General features: G+C 50.7%; 2 protein-coding genes across 3 annotated transcripts; one reads left to right on the forward strand and one right to left on the reverse strand.

The window, feature by feature from the left end:
• Positions 1 to 474: 474 nt before the first annotated feature.
• Positions 475 to 2,161, forward strand: PV06_01752 (uncharacterized protein; the record flags this gene model as incomplete). Its single annotated transcript, XM_016402378.1, has 2 exons — positions 475 to 514; positions 581 to 2,161. The coding sequence occupies exon 2, from the start codon at positions 887 to 889 to the stop codon at positions 2,159 to 2,161; it is 1,275 nt and encodes a 424-aa protein (XP_016266275.1). The 5' UTR covers positions 475 to 514; positions 581 to 886.
• Positions 2,162 to 2,370: 209 nt separating this feature from the next.
• On the reverse strand, positions 2,371 to 5,537 carry PV06_01753. Of its 2 annotated transcripts, XM_016402380.1 has the most exons (3): positions 4,784 to 5,537; positions 4,119 to 4,477; positions 2,371 to 4,066 (listed from the first exon to the last, which is right to left on the reverse strand). In XM_016402380.1, exons 2-3 carry the CDS (start codon positions 4,246 to 4,248, stop codon positions 2,691 to 2,693), a joined length of 1,506 nt encoding a protein of 501 aa, XP_016266277.1. In that variant the 5' UTR covers positions 4,249 to 4,477; positions 4,784 to 5,537; the 3' UTR covers positions 2,371 to 2,690. The 2 variants fall into 2 exon arrangements, with proteins under 2 accessions (XP_016266277.1, XP_016266276.1); XM_016402379.1 differs by having other exon boundaries at positions 4,119 to 5,537.
• Positions 5,538 to 18,756: the final 13,219 nt, after the last annotated feature.

Here is an 18,756-nt window from a genome sequence, read left to right on the forward strand (position 1 = left end):
GAGAATCTTGCCAGAGATGCACCCGTAACTTTCCCTCTTAGAGCGTAGTTGGCAGAACAAGTCAGTCAGTCACAGGCTGGAGAAGAGGTGCGGAAATCTAGTCCTCGACATGCCTATTGGTCAGATGGAATGGTCTTTTCTTCCGGGGGTCGCAAGCTAGAGATTGAATTGGACATATGAGATACAGTAAGGTCTCCGTACATAAAATGTCTTGGTCATAATTGCCGTGATCAGCTCCAGATGTCAGATACCAGAACTAACATTTGCAATACGCAATAATCAGATGAAGTTTGATAGAAAATGAAATTCTTCCAAGATTGCAGAATTTTGGATGATAAGTCATGCGAAGATCACGTGAATGTCACCTGACTGGGATATTCCCTTGCTGACATAAGCATCATGACCGTGTCCGGCGCTGTGCCAAACGTGTCTCCTTTTTCTCAAAGGAACTCTTCAAAGTCTTTCAACTATTTGGCAATGTTCTGACACGAAGCGATGCAGTGCCTCAATATATGTAAGTCAACCATCAGTGCATCACAGGCTTCTTAGAGACATGTTTGCTCAGTGGCGAATGAATCAGTGTCACCCTCAAGACTGTACGGCGTACCGTTGTTGTTACTCTTAAAGGGCGTAGGGACGACACTAGATCAACGGTGTCTGTCTCTTTGAGGACAGGACCCTCCCTGCCGACCAACTTGTCATTCAATAGAGCTTTGGGGACGTTCAAGCAATTTCGAATACGAGCTCAATATGAGGCATGTTAATCGGGTGAATGACCTCCAGTCCTTCACTGTACAGATCCAACAGAGATGATCTCGGAATCAGTGCTGTCGCATCCCAATTCCAACAGACATGGTCTTGAGTCATTGTTTCCGACGTTCTCTCGATGCTCAAATACAATATTCCTCCAGTCATGGCTACCATACTGTCCCCCCTTTTGTACGTTCACTGCCTTCTGTTGCCTTGCGGTGTTCATTCCACACCAATTCACTACTCTTCAGGACAATTATTCACCAAGGAGACTCCCTTTACAAGCATTGGTATGTATACGCGTGATTGGCCTGTCTATACATTAGTATGGCCATTCAATATACCCAGCCGCGCGCCGAGCAAAACCATGCCCACGATCAAAATGGGTATTTCTTTCATATCATTTGCCGTCCCTGTCTGTCTCGCTGTCTTGTCATTGTCCATCTCAAAGGTCTGTCTTCTCCTATTTGTCGTCATCATCACAAAACCTTTCTTCCCTGGCCCGAGTACAATGTCTCCCTCAAAGCCACAGTCTTGTCTCCTCGAGGCCGAGCTCAAAGCCCTCGAAAATGCATACACGGACCTCCAAAAGGTGAATGATAGATTGCAAAAGAAGAATGATGCGTTGGTCAATGAGGTGTCGACACTCAGAGGACTTGTTCTTCAAGATTGCCCAGCGTCGTCGAAGAAAGACGTTGAGGAGGAGGAGGGCGAGAATGTGTCCGCTGGCGTCTCCTCTCCCTACTCCGCTTCCTTTTCCCCTGCCAACACTGCCTCTGTTTCTGCCTCTGCCTCTGCCTTCCACAGCCACGCTCAAAAGGCCAAGGAAGACGACGAAATGGACCACATGGCCACAGGAGTGCCCGCAACACCACCAAACACCCCCGAACATCACCATCCACCTCAGAAGGCCATCGTCCGAGATCCCAGCCTCGTCGATCTCGTCGTGACACTCCAGGTCGTGCATACCGGCACCACGGCAGAACCACCACAGACCATTCATCATCGTCGCTTCCACCTAAACGCCTTGGAATGCTCCTCGATCAGCCAGTTTTGTCACCGGGTTGCATCTTCTCTCACGACCACCACCCCTGAAAGAAACGCATCAACAGGCCCAGCAAGAGCGACAGAGGAAGAAGACCCAAAGGTCTGGACTAGGATCGTCGAGTCGACCTTTTACCCACCCCGCAGCGCAACCCGTCACTTCCCGGACCTCGCCAGGGCCACCGTCAAGCTGGAGGAGGACGGGCACGTGGCCGAGTTCACCGTCACACCCACGACCCTCGACGCCGCCACGCCTTTCCCCGGCCAGCAGTACCGCGCGTGGTACGAGAGGAACGTGGTGCGGGGAAGGGGCGACAAGACCGAGTACGAGGTCAAGGTCAAGATGACCGTTCAGAAAGAAGCCTGAAGCGCGGAACAAAAAGAAAGCAAATGCGGATGAGGACACGATTGCCAACAATGAGACCGAGTTGTACGAGGTCGAGGTCGAGGTCAAGATGGCGACCATTCCGAGAGATGTGGAACTGAGATGAATGGTGACGAGAACTTCTCGCACAGGAGCTATTTTCATCAGAAATGAGCTGACTTGACGACATCGATTGAACCAATTCTGCGTCATGGTGAAAAAAAAGAGATTCATTGTGCTATGAAAACGAGGCTATGAGATGGTTGAAACCTTGTACATAATTCCATATGATGTTTAGGTGCACATCTAAGCTGATGCTCACCGAGACGAGACTAGAAAGAAACTCAAGTCTGGCAAAGGTTTGAAGAAAGGTACCCGGTTTTTGTTTCTAGAGGTCCTGACCCTACCAGATAGACATGACATTTTTGTAGTGTAGTGATGCCATGCGGTTCTGTAATACCCAATAATCTCCACGCCCCCGTTACCTAAAGTCCCGCGAAATACACCAGCAAAAACAATAGCTTACAACTCTTCATTTGCGTGCAGATACTAGACCAGACGTGCCGAACGTGACGGCCTTGAAGATATTCGGTTGTCTCACTATGGCCATGCTACCATCTGCACGTTCGTATTGCACCAGTCCCTTGTCTAGGGGGCCCTCATGCTCGTCTTGTTCTGGGCCATCGATTTCCGGATCCGCTTCGATTATATCATCGGCGCTGGGTAGAGGGGTTGCGTACATGCCGGCAGAGACCGGGTCAGGTCGTGCACCACTCTTTATGGTGCTGCTCGAAGCGTAGTCGTACGCACTACGACCACGTTTAGTCGATGTTACCGGAGGTGGGATCGACCATTGGCGGAAGGACTTTCCACTTGCACTGTCCAGCCTCAAGGGAGGAAGTGTCAGCGACTCAACCTTGTTTGAAAGCAATTCCGTCCTTAGGGGAGGCAAGATTCGACTTTCAGTGGGAGTCGTAGGCCGTGACGATCTCGGAGCCAATGAAGGCATATGTGGTGGTGGTGGCGGCGGTTGTTGTGCTGCATTGTCTGTGACAGGTCGCAAGGTATGAAAGTGATTGAAGGAAGGTGGAGGTGGTGGCATCGACGTCATCGGCGCAAGACTTGGTAAAGAAGGGCTTGCCAAAGGCAGACTGACGATGGATGAATGGCGACTGGAGATCGGGCCGCGGCCGTACATGCTATCCACGGAAGCTCGTCGTGCGTCTTCTGCCTCGCATTGACTGCCAAAGCTATTACGGCTAACCGATCGCGAGTGTTCCATGGTGCGAAATGCGATCTGCGGTGTTCCTTGATAGGAACTGCGATTATCCTCAATTTCTGGTTCCGCCTTCTGTGGCCGCTTCCGCTGTCTGATATCGCGCCTGATACGAACCCTACAGCCCTGTTCGGAGACGGTCTTACTCAGTGCGGTGCTGCTGCTCAAGCCAGGGAACTTCTTGGCACTGTAGACCTGGAAAGGAATGGTTTGGACCTCCAATCTGTTGGCCATGCTTTCATGACGAACAGGGGCGCTTGCTCCGTCTTCGCTAACTTGAGACGTCCGAGTGAATGGATTGTCTACATCAGCATCACACTGATGCTTGATGCCCTCGAACAGAGAAAACTTTAGTCGATACCAGCCTTCATGTCGGACTGACAGGTCAGGAAAGATAAAATAGGCAGCCGGGGTAGGCTTTTCCAAGTAGGCGGCGCTGGCAACCGCCACACCGGAGAGAACAGGGATAGAGGGAGGGGTGTGCATCTTGCCAGCAGCAATAGGTCGAGCAACTTCCAAACTGGCATAAAGCATAAATGTAGCATCGTAAACAGACGTGATGTCGGTAGTGCCGTTGAATACTCTCAGTTGGATGACGGGCGGAGGGTCGACAGGCCGGCGATCTTGAGTTGCTGCAATACAGAGTCAGTAGGCATCAAAAAGATTTGGAGACACAAAACTTACATTTGACGCCCGACCCGCAGGCTCTGGCTTTCTCTGGCTGCTGGGCGACCTCAAGGGCATAGGTAATTGTCCTTCCATCCACGGTCTTGCGCGCAAAGTCGCTTCTGGTCTCATTTCTGGGTTGAGCCATGTTGTAAAGAAGGCCGTTGATGGTATATGTCCGGATCGGAAGGTCGTCAAGGTAGATGGTCGAGTGTCCCGGAACAAAGAACTCGGCAATCCGAGAGGGTGGATTTACTTGAGGTAGCAGACGTGGTCGTTCCGCGTGGAGGGCGTGGCCCACCGTGTCCCTAAGGCTGGGGAGTGTTTGGCCCGATCTTGCGGCCCTGAGAAGCTCCCCAGGCGACGGCTCGCCTGACCTGTGCATGTTAGCTAGCTCTTGGAATGATGGAAGGGGCGCCATGGTGGAATGGCGTTTCTGGTAGAGAAAGAAGAAGACTGGGGGGAGAGTGGTTGTATATTATACAAGAAAAATGACGCAACTGGATAATGCATGGGAAAACACAAAAATGGCTTTTGCATGGGAACCAAGAGAGATCTTCATGAGATACTGGCTTCTGGGAGGCAGACCATGAACGCCTCCTGTTCCCCAGTCCTCAAGAGGTTTTCGGAGCAGGCGCCATGGGCTGGGGATGCAAAGTTCCATGCAAAAGAAATGTACTAACCTTGTGTTAAGCCTCCGCCGAGCTGCCTGACTATGATCGACTGATACAAGACAGACTGGGAACCCTCACAACCTCACAACCGCTAAATTATTTCTGCGTCGCCCAGGGCAATTCGTTATTCCAAATAAAGTGTGAAAATATCGTCACTTCGCTCTGTATGGCTCAACCAAAGAATGTCGAACTTTGGCCCGCAGAAAGCCTGACACAACAACTGTCTTCTTCTCTTGCTGCCTTGAGTTGCTAGAGTATCAGACCCTTTCTCGTTCGGCTCTTTCCTGTCAATCCACCTTGGCTAAGGATACTCGTCGACGTTTTGCGGGATTGTTTTTCCTATCGGAGCCACTGACGGTCAATCGTTGCGGAAGCGTCGATGGTGAGGAACCGAGTTAAACAAGACGTTCTCCGGAAAGGCAAACTCGAAGCAAGTGTCAGAGAGCCGAGTTGTTGGGGCACGGCTCTGTCGCAGACTGGTAGAACCGGAGGATACTGTTCAATCTGCAGCTGGAAACCCCCGATCCCCGGAGTCCACCAATGCTACCGAGAAAAGAATTCAGATGTGGCCACTACGGGAAAGAAAGAGAGAGAATGTATGGACTTGAGCCCGATGCAGAGCCGTACGCTCAATGCTGTGGACAGCGATGATTAGTGAAGGTGGTGAAGGAGGATGTTTGCAGGTGAGTGCGGTGTACGGATGGTGTTTGCGAGAGAAAGAGGAGAAGGTGGATGGATGGGGTGATGGAAGCCGCAAATCCACACCCATCCAGACAATGGCCGAAGCATACGGAGCACAATAATACGAGGCCGAGACGAGTACCAACTGGAGAGCTCGCTAGGTCTATGCTCTGCAACCATGGATAGGCTCACCACCCACTGCGCACCTGGGCTTGTACTCCCCCAACCCACCTACGGGCCACGCTTCTGAGTTTTAGCTGGGGGCCTCTTAAAGCTGCGGTGCCACGATGGCTCCAGCAGCGGATGGACACTAGCACTGGCCCTTAGCCTAGAGGCGACAAGGCGTAATACGGGATGGGCGGTTCAGCACGAATTTGACAGAAGGCGGCGCTGCTGTGGTCGGGTACACTAAAAGCCCCTCAATCCCTTTGGAGACCTCGTACTGTGCCCTACTCGGTGCAGAACCGCGATAATCTTGCCCTCCACCCAGGGGCTCATCACGCCTTGCTATTCCCGGTTTAGGCGCTGCTCGGGTACGTTAGGGCTTGTATTTTACGAGGCACTGGCGCAGGCTCAAAACGTCCTCTACAGTAACGCGGAAATTTCTGCCGCCCATCCTTCACACTCAGTGGACATGGTCGCCCACAACTCTGCAACGCCATTCCCGCCCATGGCCCCGGGCACCAGTCCGTTTGAGGCCACTAATGCAAGCCTACTGTCGCTTTCATCCTGCTGGTTCCAAAGCTAGTCCGCCTGGTCGCTTCTCATTTCTCTACGAGCGCTCCGTACAGACGAGCATGGACCCCAGAGCACGCACGGTGACCCTCTACCGGTTATCGGGCGTTGGACTGTAATGACAAGAAAACTTCAAACATCATCAGGCCACAGTAGAGCTTCACGGAGAGAACCACCAGCAAACTCGAGCATATCCTTCGCGTCAACGAGAACTCAATTTCCGTCAGGGAAACAGTCGAGAGGAGGTCGGATGGGACTTATTGCCACGGCCAGGAAGGCTAAGCATGCAGACGCAGAAGGAGTACTCCGTATGTTGACATGGTTCAAAAGACAGGTTCAAATTATTCCTCGCTTCGTTACACACGTACCACTCTGACTGCCCATCGCTTGGAATTCAACCTTGATCTGTCACAGCCTCTGCACCGCTTCTGCACCGCTACCGCAATCCTGCACGGAGCCGTATGTCTTTGCCACAAAACATTTCTCAGGCCTAGAAAAGCGGTCGAGAATGATACCTAGCGTCGATCCGTACCCAGATACGCCAGAATAGAACGAGACCGCTTTGTAGGTGAAGAGCGGTTTATGACGGCACATCTTTCAACGTGGTTGACGGTTCATCAAACAGACCCAGAGACATGGCAGTGGGAGGACATCAAAGCTCAGGCTAGTAGGTGCGCAGAAGGAAATGAGTGGTCCCAAAAGTCCCAAAGAAGGCCCTAAGATCGATAGGCGAAGGCCCGGGCGCGGTGCCGCAAGGGCCAGAGCGTGCCAGGTTTGAAAGCCCATGTCGAATCCGTTCTGAAAACCTCGGACATGACTCGCGTAGTGGGCAAAGATCGTCGCGTTCTAGACGGGGATGCGCGGTAACGACCACGGGGGTCTCTGTTAGCCTCGCGCCCAAAGACCCAAGGGCGGTCTCGGTCGATGCACACCTTACCCAGAGTCAAGGATTATCCCTGTTTGATGGCTGGCGCCGGAGGGGCTACCAAAGGATGAACAGCGCGCCGCCGGAAAATCTGGCGCTCATCACTCGATGATGATGGGATTCCAATAATGCCCGAGTCTCCGCTCATGATTGTACGTACTCCCTGGATCATGCCGATACCTGTCTTCGTCCTGCATGAAGACGTCGAGCCATGATATGAAACTATCGAGCCATGAAAGTGGTTGTTGTATCATTGTTTACATGTTGTTGCTGTTAGTCTCAGTCCATCGATGTACCACAACCTTCAGTCGATGCTTTCTGAAATCCCGAAAGGAATCAGTCACTGCATTTGACATGTTATCCCAACCTCGCTTACATGTTTGGTTGCATGAAAGGTTCCACCACAGCATCTCCTTTTGAATGTCCTTGGATGAATTGGCAAGCTCTGATTTGAACGACTTTGCTATGAGACTGGCTTGCACAACGCTGGTTATGCTGGCCACTTTTTGCATTGCCAACCTCGATGACTGGCTTTCAGGGCGCCGAAACTCGCCCCAGTTCTTGATTGCTTCCTCCTCTGCTTTATTCGATGGCTGTGACGACACTTCAACTCAAGGATACCAAAGTACCTGTGCTGAATGCGACCATCCAATTGACTCCCGCTATCATGACATTTGCCGGTGATCGTGCTACGAGAATCAACCCATCGTCACACCTGAAATGCGCCTACTGAATACTTCTTGGTAATGTCGAGATCAGGATTCCAGCAACAGTAGTCCGTATGACCTAGTTTGTCCTCTATGCTGTCGACAAAGTTGGCAATGGCTTGGGCTCTCCACCCGCCCTAATTCTCGCCTACACAACTCTTGCCCATGGTCGCACAAGGCCTTGAAAGCAGAATCTGGTTCGTTCGTTGCCGACTCGATCGACTGGTTCAGAACTTTTCCAGCTATCTTGATGGTGTGCAAGGTGTTTGGACGAATCAATCACAACGAACACCCTTCTGGAACAGCCACAGAAGCGCTGGAATGAAGCTGTGTTCCATTTTGATTCCAGCCTTGGGTTGGGCGAACTGAAGTGATTGTTCGAGAAGCCTCGACTACCTTGTTGGCGATTTTGATCACGGTCTTGAAAATGAGGCCGCCATTTGTCCACAGGGCCGTAACATTGGTTGAGAACGTATTGTCAGCCACAATCGCCATCCTTCCCGATTCGTTCCTGTATGTCGACTTTTTTGTAACTACGACTTGATGAACGAGAATGAGGTTTGATTTAGGATTATGATAGCGACGAAGTCATCTGCCTAAGGCTATCATCAATTACCCAGCCTAAGAACAACGTAAATGGATACGTGGTAGGGTTGTGCATCGACAGTGTGCATCAATATGTCCACGATTGCCCCCTCCCCCTCGCCGTTCCCCCAAACCCTCATCAGGTGTACCACTGCTGGCCCTCTCGGGTCGGAATATCACAAACTGAATCCATACAACCCAGAGATGGCAGCACAAGATGATTGGAAATTTGAGGTAAAGTTCCAGCATGTCATCCGTCAATTTGACGTCTGGATGCCTGCCTTCCCGAACACGGCTGCAACATCATCTCCCATCTTGGATCGATACACCACCTATAACAAACCATCCCGTGGGGGGTTGATGGAATTCCGTCCCTGTGTTACGGGACTTTGATGCCTGCAGCAGGGCTCTACAATCTCCAGAAAAAAAATCAACCCCCTTAATGCAGACGACAAATTTCGCATCTTTTTTTTCCTCCAAGCTTGTCATCCGAGCGTCGCCCTAGACCTGACCAGTGAAGCCCCAGTCTTTGAATTCTGGAATGTATCACGGCAAAGATGTCAGTTGTTTTTCCGGTGTCGCACACTCACATACTCCGTAAATGCCACTCAAACTGCTGGAGGCTCCCCTCCCCAGCCTGACCGGAAATTGTCTCCGATGGCAGGTAGGGTTTTCGGGTCTGGTACGCAGTACCTTTGCGGACAAGTATTTCCGACAAATGTCTACCAGTCAAGCCCAGGCTGACACGTTGTCGAAACGTAACCCCTGAACGAGGTTGACACTTCCATAGGGGGTCGTTGAGCTGTCTGCGCCAATCGTCCTCCTTGATCCGAGAAAACACTCCTAGGGCTTTCCTTACTTCCGCACTCGTTCTCTCGAGACCGACTCACAAAAGCTCTCCTCCAGTCGGTTCTTCCCACAGCGACGGGAGGCTAGAGTGGGACCACTTCTCTCTGTCATGTCGGCCGGATCGAAGAGTTCGATCGAGACGAAGGACTGGGGAGGAAGAAGTTAATGACGAAGAAGGCGATGATGGGGAATATAAGTATAATAAGGAATGAATGGGAGTGAAGATGAAGAGGATACCCTGACCTGATGACTGAAACCGACGTGAGTTTTTGTTTTGGCTTTTATCCAGGCTCCCCTAAAATTCAAAGACCAAAAAAAAGGTAATTTACAGGTAAGAATAGAAATCCATGGCAGACTACCTAAAGATCTCGCCATATCTTGTCTGCCTAAGGGAAAAATTCGATATATGAGGGAGTCGTTTGACTTATCTAGGTATCTATCCACTCGCCAACCCCTCTTCGATGGCCTTGATCTGCAATGCCACGAAACGAGAATAAATCCGACACAGGGCCAAACTTCCACCCATGAACCAAAGACGAGGATGTCCACTAGGTCGCCACATCTGTGTATCCGTCACGGTGTTGGGTCAGTCATCAGTCAGTTCTCTCGGAAGAAGAAGCAAGTTTACGTGGTAGGAAATGGGAACAAAGGTGATGTGATTGTGAGGTTTCGAAAAGAAACAAAAAACTTACCGCGTTGACCTCTCCCTCCTCATCCAGGTCCCAAACATCCTTTGCACGATCGGCAATCTTGTCACCAAGCACTTTTCTGGCCGTTGTACGCATGTTGTCGTAACCAGTGGCGAGCACGACAATGTCGGCCGGTAATTTTCTTTTGCCGTCGCCCAGGATGAGGTTTTCCTTGTCAAACCCTTGAATCCCCTCGGGTGACTGGACGACTTTGATCTTGCCGTCGATGATGAGCCGGCTGGCCCCGACGTCGATATAGTAGCCACCTCCACGGGTGATGTACTTGCGATAGATTCCGGATCCGTCGTGGCCAAAGTCGAGCTTGAAGCCGGCCCTTTCGAGGCCCTCGATGTTTTCCTTTTCGGCCGCCTTGATCCTCTCGGTGAGACCGACATTCAAAGCGAATTGCACCGCGATCGGCAGACTCTGGCCGTAGACGTCGGCGTCCTCGATCGGCGGGCCGGTCTCGTCGTACAGGCCCTCGTGGAGCATGAACAGACCCTTGGAGGCTTGGATGACGTACGTCCCGCGACGCTGGAGCATGGTCACCTCGGCCGCTCCAGCCTCGTAATAGTTTTGGGCGATATCGTGGCCAGAGTTGCCCGTGCCGACGACGACGACACGCTTTCCGGCCACCGAAGCGGTGTTTTGAGTGGCGTCTTGGTGCTGACTTCCATGATAGACTGTCCCACCAAAGGTCTCTTGGCCTGGGAATGTCGGGATCATGGGTTCACCGGCGTGGCCCGTGCAAAAGACGAGGTAGTTGGAAGTCAGGGTCCTCTTGCCTCCGTGCGTCGGATTGTCCACGACGACCGTCCATTTTTTGTCCTTGTCGGAATACTCGACGGACACGATCTTTGTATTTGTCCAGACGTTCAGTTCCATGAGTGAAGCGTAAGCCTCGAACCAGTCGCCTAGTTTGTCCTTGGGTGTGAACAAGGGCCACGTGCTGGGGAACGGCAGACCGTACATGTGGGTGTACTGAACCGGGTCGTGAGTGACGAGCGTTCGATAACGACTTCGCCAGTTGTCACCAACGCGAGCGTTCTTATCGATGAGGAGGGTGCTCATGTTGAGAGATTGCAAGCGTGCAGCCATGTTCAAACCCGCTTGGCCTGTGGAGAGAGGGAGAGAAACCGTAAGTTAGAACAGAATCTTTATGGTTCTCTATGACAGAAGAAGAAGAAGAGGAAGAAGGAAAAGACTCACCTGCGCCTATGATCAAAACTTGAGGTTGGTCTTCTTGAAACTCGACAGCTCTTTGTCGTCTCTCCAACCAATTACCGGACTTGACTCCTCCAGTGAGAGAGTTGTTGCCGCCGTGTGGTCTTCTCGCACCGGAGGATTCTTCAAATCCTTTCAATTCCTGCAGGGACGTATGCAGCATGTACCCTTTGTATATGCCGTCTTCTCCCCGGACGAGTCTGATCATGCCCTTACCACGGCCGATCTTGGTATCGAACGAGAACATGCTCTCGATCCATTCGAGACCCTCGATCGGGGTCGAGGCGGACGGTGCGAATTGACCCGACTCGGCCAGTTTGAAGTTTGAAAACTGACATCCTGGCAGGTGCTGTTGGAGGAAGGACGTGATGGTCGGAAGCGTGTGAAGGGTGTGAAAGTCCCATTCGAGGGCGAGGTGGTCTCGCCACCAAGACTCGGAATGGATGAGGGAAGGAAGTTGTGACAGATCATTTCCACTCAGGGCCGAGGCGAACCTTTCGAGCCATTGTTGTGCAATCTCACGAGGTGACTTGGCTTCTTCTTCTTTGATCGTGACTATTGGTTGGGATTTATTGAAAAGATGAAGAGAGACGTCGTGAGGTTGAGGTTGTGCGGCGAGCATTTTGACCGTATGAATATAAAATGAAGTCAGGTTTTGCTGTACTGGTGTTGGAGACAACTTACTGCAGAAATGTCGAGACTATGAGGATAAATATGAAGAAAGAAAAGAAGAAGAGAGAAAACGGATATATTTCTATCAATTTCACATGCCTAGGCAAAAACAATGATATGCAATCTGATCGAGCTATCCGAGTCAACTCAATCAATGATGAACTGTTCTGATGAACTGTCTTGTCCACCAAGCAAGTATCGGGTATGCGGGACTGCGGATGGATTACCGATTCTGTCCTTCTACGAAGTATCTGGTCAGTTTGTGGTCCCTCCCAGAGCGAAGAGACATGATAGTTCGTGGTCGTGACTGATTCGTTGCGACGAACATAGGCCCGAAGGTGTAATCTTCAAAGTTCCATAACCATTCCCATCCACTTCCGAATGTTTCCCACTTTGCAAGTGAGAAAGGAACGGCGAAGGGGGGACATCGATAGCGATTGAGTGTGTGGTGTCTCTCTCCTCCGACCCCCACATCGTTTTCGACACGTTCGTTGTTGTTCAAGGTGATTGTTCGTCCTAACGTGAGGCATTGCATGACTTCGGGCCATGTCTCTTTTCTCCAAATTCGATCGGCCACCAATAGTAGAAAGTATGGAGCACGGAGTAACGAGTATGTATGTCATCTGGGGTGAAAGGAAGGGGGAATCAATCAATGACAATGTTTGATTGGATGTGGGTATTTGTGGGGAGGGGGAGAGACGGCCCGTCAGAGTACGGAGTACTATCACACACTTGTATGAGTATGAGTATGAGTACTGTAGCCGCCTTTCTTTCAAAGACGGGCCATCGACTTCCTTCCAACGGAGATACTCGCACTCCGTACATCATGGTAATCACTACCGGCAGTGAGTCTCTAATCGTATCATGGCCAAGCGACTGACTTGTACGAGTACGAGTGCAAGTACGAGTGATACGTGACTTTGTATCCTGCTCTTGACATACTCTGCCACTCTCATCATCATTTCAAAAAGCCCCGGTCAGCATCATCTCACCACATTCTCAACCTCATCGACACCATCAACTCGGCCATACCATCGGAAGAAAGTGGATTGCCAACCATTTCGGAGTCGCGTGCTTATCGGGTTGAAGATGAGGGGCCTGGCCGCGCGCAAAGACATGGTCGGTTATGGTCCGACGATAGAGATACACCAAAGGATCAATCACAGCTTCAAGGGCCTAGACAAGGCCTTGTTCCGGACCGACTCACCTGTTGCTCCCCTGGGTTTGGTCTCACTGTCTATACAGCCCGGAGATGAAATTTTTGTGGCGAAAGGCGGCCCTATTTCCTCTCGTCCTGTATCCGGAACAACCAGACCCGGACGGAGAAGAAGAAGAATGTGATAACACGGCTGTGGATGATGATGCTGCGGAGGAGAGCCGAAGCCGTCAGACTACTCAGTATTATCGCCTGGTCGGGGAGTCCTACATCCCACGGCATCATGTATGGTGACTTTGTAAAAGACCTGCGGTCGACGAGACCCGAGGTATTGAGAATCATCTGAATTTCCGCTGCCCGGCGAATTTGCCTTGTGTCTCAAAAAAAAAGGTCATGATTCGATTCGGAACCACTCATAAAAACAAGCCAATGGAGGCCCCTCAGAAACTGAACGTTTTCAGACAGCAGCGTTCATGTCTACAGAAACAGTTCTCATGTGTGATGATTGCATCCCTCCTACTCCTCCTCCCGCTACTCCCCCTGACCCAGATCCTCCGTGAGAAGACAACGACAAGCCATCGACCCAAGCCCTCAACGCCTCGTCTATATCCAAGGTGGAATACTGTAGGTCGAAAAATTGGACCGGGAGGGATGACATGACACCGATGGGCATGTGATGTTCCGCCACCGCCGTCCGAATGACGGTCCCGTACCTCCTCGCCAAAGCCCACCTTTCGCCACAGATCCTCAAGGCGTAAGCCAACAGGTGTAGATTTCGAGGAATGTCTGCCGCCACTGCTTTTGCGTAGACTTGTTTGTAGAGGTCATTGTCAGTGGTGATTTTTTGTTGTCTCGATTACGCAAAGATATCAGAGGCAGAAAAAGGTAACTTACCCAAGTAGAACCTAGCAGCGACAAACATTGAATATATCAAATGTGGACTACTGTTCTCCAGTTCTTTGTCTCTGACTTGTCGGATCTTGGCGGTCATGTCGTCACAAGCATACAAACATCGGTTCGTTGCATACGGCCACTGTCCCAGAAAATTGTCAGTACAACCCAGACTAGGTGATGCATCAAGGAGATGGCATGAATGTACTCACGGCTTCGTAATACTTGTCGATGCCGTCCGGTGATGGTGCGAGGCGTTGAAAAAGTGCAATCACAGCTCTACTCATCAGCCAAAACTTGTGGTCAGCTTCTCATCATGCAGAAGGAAAACAAAGGGGGAATCCCATACGTGTCGAGTATGCAATTGGTGAGAACGATGTTGGGATCGAATTCTGCCCTCTCTTCCTGGGCGTATTCGGAGTTGATCAGCCTGTAAACTGCCGCCACAAATTCCCCTCTCCATGCAGTCAACCTTTCGTCGAGTTGTTGAGCCTCTTGTTGCCACTTCATGCGTTGATCCAGCAGTCGTACGTCAAAGGCCTTTTGCAAGAAACGGTGCACGTGCCACAGTTCGCTGGCCACGAGGATGATGCAGAGTGAAAAGGCAGACGAGAAGTGAAAGTCACCAAAGGACCAAACGCTGATGATGTGGCTCGGAAACTTCCAGATCGAGTCGCTACACGGCAGGACGGCAGTGCCCTCGGGAGGCGAGATTCCCAGGTTCCAGGCCACTCCCAACGTGCTCGCGCCGTCCAAGATCTCGGTCATCCAGTACGCCCTGATGCGTTCCTCTCGGTCGATGATGGTGTTTGGGAGGGGTAACATCCTAGGTGGCACGGTGGATATCTTGTTGAAATTGTCGCCTTGGTTGGTCACTAGATCCCGCATACCCAGAGACGTATTCATTCTAGTCTCGCCAAGTGAGCTGGTTGTTCGGACAGGATCAGGAGTGCGCCTTCAGTCACAGGCGTCACTCACCTTTTACAAAGAGCCACAAGATTCCAAAACTCATGGACCTTTCCTTCGCCATAATCGATATTACTGAGGATTAACAATGCTTGGACGGCCTGTAGAGATATTTGCTTCATGGCATCCATGACGACTCTGTCACGAAGAGTGTCTGACCATTGTTGCCTCTGCGATGGCGTAGACGGAACCGAAACGCAATACGGTACCGTCACAGAGGCAATGGCCTTTATGACCAGCTGATGAGTCGACGTCTCGACGGAAGGATGTGCTCGTAATGCCTCGAGAAGAGACGGCTGATGCAGGATGGGAAACCATGGATGGTATTTCTCGAACCAGGTATTGCATAACTCATTCACGATGGTCGCTGACAGAGGATCGAAATTGGTTGATGCGACACTGAGGTTGCTGTTGGGACTGATAGAGGAGTCAATAGAAGGCTCGAAATGGTCAAGAGGCGTCTGCTGTACGTCCGGAAATGGTGCTGGTTGTAGGATTGGGGAGCCTGAGAGCAGTCAGCATCTTTACCTGTGGCTAGAACAGGACACACAGACTATTGTTCTTGTCGGCTTCTAGAATCTTGACACGACTCTCGAGATCGACTATACCGTCAGTAAAGGAGGAGTTTCCAACGTTGTCCAGGAAAACAGAAGAGCCAACACCGACTTATTCTTTGTTCGAGTTGAGAGACATAACCAGCACGTAGACCGCGCCTCTTTGGGCTGCCCACATATTCGCAGGGCCATCCATTCCTGTTACACAAACCACAACTTGGTATTCTTCTATCACACCCGACCTTTCGCTGGCGACACGTTGTGCAGCTTTTGGGTTAGGTCAGTCCAACTCCCGGTGGTTTGAGGATGTCTTGCTGGTGAGACTTACACGGTCTTACTCCGCTGTTGTTGCTGATCTTGGTCGGGAGAAGAAACTTCCATAGTGATCGCTTGCAGAGGTATTGGGTTGTAAGGAGAGAATCCTTGGGAAAGGGAAATACATGGCCCGTCAATTGAATGACCCATGTACCAACGTTTGGGGGTTCCACTCCGGCTGCTCGTGATCAAGCGACGAGGGCCGAATAGTCTCTGGCTTCTTTTTGAAGTGCAGCTCAATTACGCAATGGAGAATAGTTCACGCTCCGTATAGAACCCGACAGTAACGAGTAAGAAGGAGTTTGGTACTCCGTATGTAGTAGAGTGGGAACTGGTGCGAAGCCGAGGGGGCTAATTAAACCCCCCAACTGTCCTTTTCCCCAGAACCTGAAGTCGGAGGGGAGTCCGGGGCCTTTATCGGAGTCGAAGTGGCCTGGGGACACATCCATCGCACTCTAGCAAATGCAGCTCTTGATAGGCCTCTAGAAGAGATCATCACCCCTTCCATCGTAGTCAATTATTGCCGTTGAACTTTCGGTCCCCCCCCGGGGGGGTTTTTTGCGCCTCTAACTTGGTGCCGTACTCCCGATACACCGTAACCGTCCAATCTGTCGCATTCCTCATGGGCATTGACGGCCCGTAAGCCAAAAGTTGGATCCAATCAATAGCTTCGATGACAACTGTTTTAGGCATGAGGAGCCCCGTACGACGACTCCATGTCAATGAGATCCACCTCCACCTTTCGTCTCCCCGGCCATCGTTCCTGCTTTGACCTGGGAATTGGAAAGGCGAAAGGCCGCGACGCAGAGACTGGTTGGTTGGTTAGTTGGTAAAACCATGTGGTATAAGATGGATCCGATCTCTTCAAGGTCGTTGTGCTCTTCTTCAGCTGTCTTTTTGTAGAGAAAGGCGGTAGAAGTCTCTGACTTGATACTTGATCGGCCAAAGTGGACGAGTTACAGCCATGCTTGAAGGCAAAGCTCTCGAGATTGCCTTGACAACAGCCAACTCGGCTGCTCAGGCTTGGTATGGTTATGATCAGGTAAGGATATTGCACTGTGTCTGGTCACCAGCATGGACAAACAATTAACAGTTGTGTATATAGGGTGTCATATCTGGCATCTTGATTGGCGATGATTTTATAAACACATTCCCACAGACTCGGAATGCAAACATTCAAGGAATAACTGCAAGTTGCTTTTCGGTAAGATGTCTCCTGAACAAATGCAGGGCTCTTCTTCTCTTTCTTCAATGTCTGACAAACAATCCAAAAGCTCGGTAACCTTGTGGGATGTCTTCTGGCAGCTTTCTACGGAGACAAACTCGGAAGGAAGAATACCTTGCGTGTCGGTGCGGCACTCAGCACGATTGGGGCTGTCCTTCAATTTCTCTCCTGGCACTTTCCTCAGTTCATCATTGGGCGAGTCATCAATGGATTTGGAAATGGTATGGACCTCCTCAAGCTGTGAGAGAGAACAAAAATTCACCCGGCTCACCTTCATCACTGTCCAGGAATGACAAGTAGCACATGCGGAGTCTACCAGGCAGAGTCAGTGAGAAGTCATCGTCGAGGGAAATTGTGTGTCATTGTGGTTCTTCACAATGTGATCTTCTACATGACTGCAAGCTGGCTCACTCTGGGCTGCTCGTTCGCCCATAATGGTGTTCAGTGGCGCTTACCTCTTGCTCTGCAGGTGAGCACTCACTTCAAGAGACTTTGGACTCGGAACTTGTATCTCCTAACACTCAACTCACACACAGCTCGTTCCCTGTATCGTCCTGGTCGTCATGCTACAATTTCTGCCAGACTCTCCACGATGGCTCCTTCTTCGTGACAGGCACGAGGAGGCACATGAGGCTCTCCGGAGATATCTGGGGACAAACCTCGATAGGAACGATCCCATTGTCCTCAACGAGTTGGCTTCCATTTCCGGTGCATTGGCCATTGAACGAAAGACTCGAATCAACTTCAAGGATGTCATCCTGAGAAAAGACAGGTCTGGTCACCTGAAGAGGATGTTGTTAGGTTGTGGCACCCAGTTCATGCAGGTAAGACCTTCACTTTTCTCTTACTCCAAAATCCTCTGGGACGCTTTCTTACGTGTCTCTTTTGTTTGACAGCAATTCGGAGGTATCAATGGCCTCAACTATTACTTCCCGACCATTTTGGAGAATGCTCTGGGCATGTCAGAGCTCATGGCACGTATTTTGACCGGTTGCAACGCCACGAGTTATGCAATCTCCTCCGCCATGGCTTTCTGGTTGATTGACAGGGTCGGTCGGAGGTCTCTAATGATGAACGGAGCTTTTTGGCAGTTCTTTGCCTATGTCATGGTTGCTATATCGGTGGCTCTATTATCACATGCTCCATCTCAGGTATGTTACCGGGCACACGCCTTTGAGGGTCGACGCAAATACCTTAATGTATCAGTACACTGACTAACCTACCTGACTGTGTCTTTAGTGGGGAGCGGTGGCCATCACCTTTTTGTTCTTTTATTACGCCATATTCGGTTTCAGTTGGGGAATGGTTCCGTGGGTTTATCAAGCAGAGGTAAACTCACTTCAAGGACGTGTACCAGGTAAGGCATATATGATGATGACCCAAGACTTGTTCATCCGTCACCATACTCATTCTTGGAAATAGGCGCTGCTGCTGCCACTGCTACAAACTGGCTCTTTGGCTTTGTCTGTACACAATTTACACCTGTGGCGATTAAGAATATCGGTTACAGGTTCTATATCAGTGAGTAGCCATCCACAGTCTCCTGTAATAATGATCCGACTGACACTTGCTATTTAGTATTTGCCTGTTTCAACTTGGCATTCATTCCGATCGTTTACTTTTTGTATCCAGAGGTAATTAGTGGTGCTCATTTGTCGCTTTTGGTGCACAGACTAATCTAAAAAAAATGCAGACTGCAAATCGTACCCTGGAAGACCTCGACGATTACTTTGACAAGGACTCGGGAAATCCAACCATCATTCCCATCTCAAGCAAAGCAGCCAAGAGAAAGCAGCGACCGATTGAAG

Source organism: Exophiala oligosperma, assembly GCF_000835515.1.
Source record: "Exophiala oligosperma strain CBS 72588 unplaced genomic scaffold supercont1.2, whole genome shotgun sequence".
In the NCBI taxonomy this organism is placed as follows: Eukaryota; Fungi; Ascomycota; class Eurotiomycetes; order Chaetothyriales; family Herpotrichiellaceae; genus Exophiala; species Exophiala oligosperma.